This window comes from Colletotrichum acutatum (assembly GCF_030867785.1).
Source record: "Colletotrichum acutatum strain CBS 112980 chromosome Unknown BDZ83scaffold_264, whole genome shotgun sequence".
Lineage (NCBI taxonomy): Eukaryota > Fungi > Ascomycota > Sordariomycetes > Glomerellales > Glomerellaceae > Colletotrichum > Colletotrichum acutatum.
In genome coordinates this window covers 1-5,572 of record NW_026849258.1, presented here as the reverse complement: position 1 = coordinate 5,572, position 5,572 = coordinate 1, and the positions used below count along the sequence as shown (strand labels likewise).

The 5,572-nt window shown below is 30.9% G+C and overlaps 1 protein-coding gene across 1 annotated transcript; it reads right to left on the bottom strand.

Annotated features, from left to right (window-relative positions):
* Positions 1-1,068: 1,068 nt before the first annotated feature.
* Positions 1,069-1,371, bottom strand: BDZ83DRAFT_758765 (uncharacterized protein; the record flags this gene model as incomplete). Its single annotated transcript, XM_060515085.1, has 1 exon — positions 1,069-1,371. The coding sequence occupies one exon, from the start codon at positions 1,369-1,371 to the stop codon at positions 1,069-1,071; it is 303 nt and encodes a 100-aa protein (XP_060357431.1).
* Between the last annotated feature and the right edge of the window lie 4,201 nt (positions 1,372-5,572).

Genomic DNA, 5,572 nt, shown 5'->3' with positions numbered 1-5,572 from the left:
AATACTACCTCGAGAGAATTCTAAAGTATTTCGTTACTTTCTAATACTTTCTATAGTTCACGTAAGCTTATATAAACAGAATTGCTTATATAATTAAAACTTATAATAATCTATAGAAATTATAGATTAATATAATATATAATATACTTACGTAATATAAAGAATAAAGCAAATAATAAAGTAAATAAATTTACCTTTAAAACAAAAGTTCATTATTTTACCAGTTTATAAAAGTAATTATCGTTAATTAAATATCCTATCGACTACTAAATAGCGTCAATACAAGAGTACGTACTCTTATAAGTAGTAATAACACATTAGTTATTAACCCGTTCCTATAAAAGTTAATATAGTCTAATTAACCTCTTCGTTAACGCACGACTCGAACTAAACTCCTTATAATAAGAATACTAATAATAATAGCTCTATAAATATTACGGCTAGCTAATTATAATAAATATATTAATAGAAGTTAAAGCTACGAATACTAAATAAATAGTATTATAATCGTAAATAGCTTCCCTAAAGCTATATCTATAAGTCGTAAAGTAAGTAAAGCTTTAATAATTAATCGTAGTTTTATTAAAAGGGTTTTTAATAAAGATAGCTAAAAGCGCTCGTAATATCTAATACTAAGTTGATTGCTAAAGAAGCTATAGAACTTTGTTTTTAACCCCAGCTCAAGTAGATTCTATCATACACAAGTCACGTATACTATATAAACAGTTCCTTTATGCCGGGACCGACATCACCGCGCCTGTCCTTGTTATGGACTGCTCATCGACCCTGGGTGCTCTTTATCATCACGTCACCTTGCATGTAGTGATTCTACTCCGTGAGGAGTCATCCGTATGTGTTAGGAGGTATCCATATCACAGGGAATTCGGTTCGAACCGTGGGTTAACGAAGAGGTCAATTGATCTATATTAACTTATGCGTAAGGTGGAACGATCGGGCTTTGTAGGCATTTCTATTGAATAGCAGAACTGGCCGAAACCCTCAAGTATTGCTATACTGCTATCAAAGATGCCCAACAACGCCCGTGATCTTGAGCCCATGTTGATCACATCATTTCTTGCCAATGCCGACCTTGGCTCTGCAGCTCGAATCCCCAACGGCGCCTTTCGCGTTGCAAGCCTTCCGGAAATCGCAATTATTTATGGCCTTGACAACGTAAACGTAATTGTCGTAGTGTTTGCACTCCGCAAAGCCTCGGTCATAGATAATGGGGTCGCCAGAGGCGCACGCGGAAGTGGTTGCGCTGTCGTTTGCGCTTCCGTCCTGGTTGGTGCAGTGACAGTATTTATACGTGTCACATGCTTCGCTTGCCAGAGCCAGCGCGAAAACGGTAAGGAATAACGATGGTTTCATAGCGAACGTCTGATAGCGAAGGGCTGTTTTTCTTTTAAGAGAAGGTGGTTTCTACCAAAAATGATGTCGTTTATCGCAGTCTTGGGTTGGATGAAAAGGGATGAGGGACGGCGTTGACACTTGCAATCGACAAAATCTCCCTTTTTATACTAATTGCTCAGGCATTCACTCTTGCTGAAATAAGATAGACGGGTTCCAAATGCCGGCATAACCGAGAGACTGAAATGTAATATAAATTGAGTTCGGAAGCGCCGTGTTGGAACGAAGAGATCAGCCTCGGGCGCCGGCATGACCGAGAGCGTTTATTGTAGTATGAATTTTGTTTAGGGGTTTCCATGTAAATCAGAAGCTTCGTTACTGCAACCCATCTCGGTGGCGTCCAAACAATTCTATACGCAGTAGACACTTATCCAACGAGATTTGGTTTTGGAAAAGCGCATAAAGCAGGTAATGTTTTTCTTTACAGTTTGAATGTGCACGAATAAATCAATGTATGAGCAGCGACTGACAAGGCACGAGAGTACCAACCCCATCTCCGGGATGCCGTTGTAACTGACTTAACAGTAAGAAAAAAGTAACAGTATGCATGATGGCTCTGTTCAACAGAGGAGGTCGTCAGCGGCGTGGAGCACAGCATGATTACACCATGACGGCGGCCGCCTTGTCATGGTAGCTAACGAGCCACTCGGATGACCAAGAAAAAAAGAAGAAGAAAAAAGGCCCGTGCCGCTTGCATCCGCCACCAAAACCAACGTTGTTGATTCTGTCGCCTTAGTGCGAGCCTAGCAGCCCCCTAAAGGAAGCTCAGCATGGGAAGAGTAGTAGCTTCGCAGCAGCCGGGACTATTTGTTGCAATCTTCGCAGACCCAAACAGAAGCAATTTTCCAGTGGTGAGCGAATTCGTTGTACATATCGTCCGTGGATTATATCCGGCCAACGTGGCTATACGGTCATCAGTGACAGTTACAGCGATGCAATTGAGCGTGGAATAGATAGCCAGAAAGGTATTCTTAGATTTCGTTAATGGCTCGGGACTGCCACATAACTCATCACGGCAAACGTAACGGGCAGGCCAGGCGTTATATCACTATATATATTTTCCTACGCAAGCTTCCCTTTTATAATACTATACCGTACTCGCGCACTTAGATATAGGTTCCTCTGGCTAAGTTACGCTAGAGTCTATGCCAGCATCCGTATACTTCCCGGCTAATCGCGTACTCTCGCTATATACTATATAATATTCTATACGATAAGCTAGTAATACCGGGGGCATCGGCTACGTATATCGAGCTACTACTATATATAAACAGTAGTTCTTTAGCCTGCCATGTTTTAAGACCCCCGTACTCTAGTGACGCTAACTAAAGTGCTAATCCGTTTATTAATCTAGTAAGTAAATCGAGATATATATTTGGGCCGAAGTTAATTTGCCTAGGTACTTTAAGGGGTAAATAATCGATACTATTTTAAAGTTAGTAATTACCGACTAAGTGGACGGCCCTTAGCTCTATGTCTAATGGGTATACTAATTATTGCCCCGGACTATTTATTTCGCTATAGTCTAGGCTCTCTAGAAAACTCGAATTAGATTAGCGTAAAAGGGGGCTTGCCCTTGAACTATTAATTAGGCAGTGTTTTTATTAATTTTAGAATATTAAGTTTCTAATAACTACGTCGCTAACTAAAGATATAGAAGCCCGCAAATCACTATTTACTAACTAATAGACTACTTACTATCTACTATAACCGGATTATTAAAATAGATTAAACGCAATCCTATTAAAAATAAGCTTAATAATATTTATAATACTTTTAAGTCCTTATATACTAAAGAAAAGACGTTATATTCTATAGATTTAGTAAATTAACTTAACTAAGAAAGTACGAGCCCTAGCTCTCGTATTACGGCTAGCTAGTCGTAATAAATATATTAATAAAGGTTAAGGCTACGAAAGCTAAATAAATAGTATTATAATTATAAATAGCTTTAGGGAAGCTATATTAATAAGTTATAAAGTAAATAAAGCTTTAATAATTAATCGTAGTTTTATTAAAAGGGGTTTTTAATAAAGATAGTTAAAAGTAATTATAAAATTTAATATTAAGTTAATTATTAAAAAAGCTATAAAAAGTCTATTTTTAAGCCCGGCTTAAGTCTATACTATATATAAGTCCTATAACTTATACTATTTAAATAGTTCTTTTATAATTAGGACTAATATTATAATATCGGTTTTATAAAGTAGACCGCCTTATCCTATCGGTCCTATTTATAGACCGTTTATTATCCGTCGATCCTTTTTATTATTATATAACTTATTTATAGTTCTTCTATTTTATTAAAGTAACTCCTATATTAATCTTTATATATATATATATATTATAGTCCGCTATAAGCCTACGGGGCAGGCCTTAGTTTTAATTATATATATTAATCGTAATATTAAGTTACCTTTTTAAAGGTCTAGTCCCTAAACTATAAATAAATATCCGCGGCCTAGGTTAGGGCTAGTTAAGTTATTTATTTTTATTTATCTTTTTATAATACTAATACTATATTAAGTTATATAAAGAAGTTAAGTTTAAAAACGAAATTTAAAAAAATAAAAATAAAAATTATAAATACTTTGCGCTTTTAAAGTTTATTAAAGCTCGTTGTAATTAGCTAATATACTTTATACTTATATTTTTATATTAAAGTTCTATATTAATTTAGAAAAGTTTTTTTATTATTAGACCTATATTAAATAAAAAGCCTTATAAAGTATTAATAGCTTTAACTTATAATTTATTTTTTTTTTATTTTTATATTATTTTAATATTTTTTATAATTTAAAAACTTAATATTTAGTAAAGAGAGTAGATAAAAAAGAAAAAAGGAGGTAAAGAGCTTTTAAAGCTTTATAAAGAGCTAGCTCGTTTTTAGTTATTAATAGCTACTATTACTAATCGTTTATTTATATTTAGAAAATTTAGAAAATAATATATAAGCGTTAAATTAAGACTTTTATTAAGAATATAAAAAGTAAATAAGTTTAATACTTTAAAGTTACATTAAATATTTATAAATATAAATAGTTAAGGAGTTATAGTTTATATAGGTTTTTAATAATATAGACTAGTTTATTTTTAAGATTAATAAGAGTTCGTATCCCTAGGCCCGTTAATACTATTTTTAATAATCTTTAAAAAGCTATTAAAAGTTCTAGAAGTTCGTAACGGGCTCCTATATATTTATTTTATATTTATAATTTTTTTATTTAATTAAGAGTTCTCGTATTTCGTTCTTAACTTTATAATTAATAATTTATTTAACTTCGTACTCTAGTTCGTTAGGTTTTATAATAATATAATCCTTTATATATAAACCTTTAATACTAATTCAAAAAGTAAAATATAAAAGACTAAATAATACTTTATTATATCTAGAAGTCTTAGTTTATAGTTAATAAATAAGACTTTTTTAATAATTTTAAAAAGTCTAAGTTTTTTATAATTTAATTTATTATTTAGTCGTTTTATTTTAATATTATAATAAAAAAAATAGGCACTATCCCCTTTTTTTAAAGTTAGTCCTTTAATCCTTAATTTATTTACGTTTTTCTTTATATATTAATATATAAATTCGAGGTTTAGAAATACTTTTTTTTAAAGTTCTTTAAGTTTTATAACGTTTATTATTATTTTTATAGTTTATAGTCCTTATCGTATTTTTTTATATATTATTAACTAAAATCTATAGTTTAGATAGAACGGGGATTCTTTTATATTTTTACTAACTATATTATTATATATAAATTAGGTTATTAATAATAATACTACTTAGTTATTTTAATTATAGTTTATATAATAACGGAGGTATATCTCGAGAATTTAGTTAATCCTTTTTATTTATTTATCGGTTTATAAATAAAAAGAGGTTAATAGTTTATAATTTATATTAAGTTACGAGATTAAGATCTCTAAAACTTCGAAGTAAATAAAGAGCCTTTATTAAATATTATTTCTTTTAATATATTATAGTTAATAATAACGACTTTAAAGAACGTATATATTAACTCTTTTACGTTACTAACTTCTTTATAAAATATAAAATAAGTAAACTTAATAAGTCGGTTAATTATAACTAAAATACTATTATATTATATATTCATAAATAGTTCTTTAGACTTTAATAATTTAATAATAAAGTTTATAA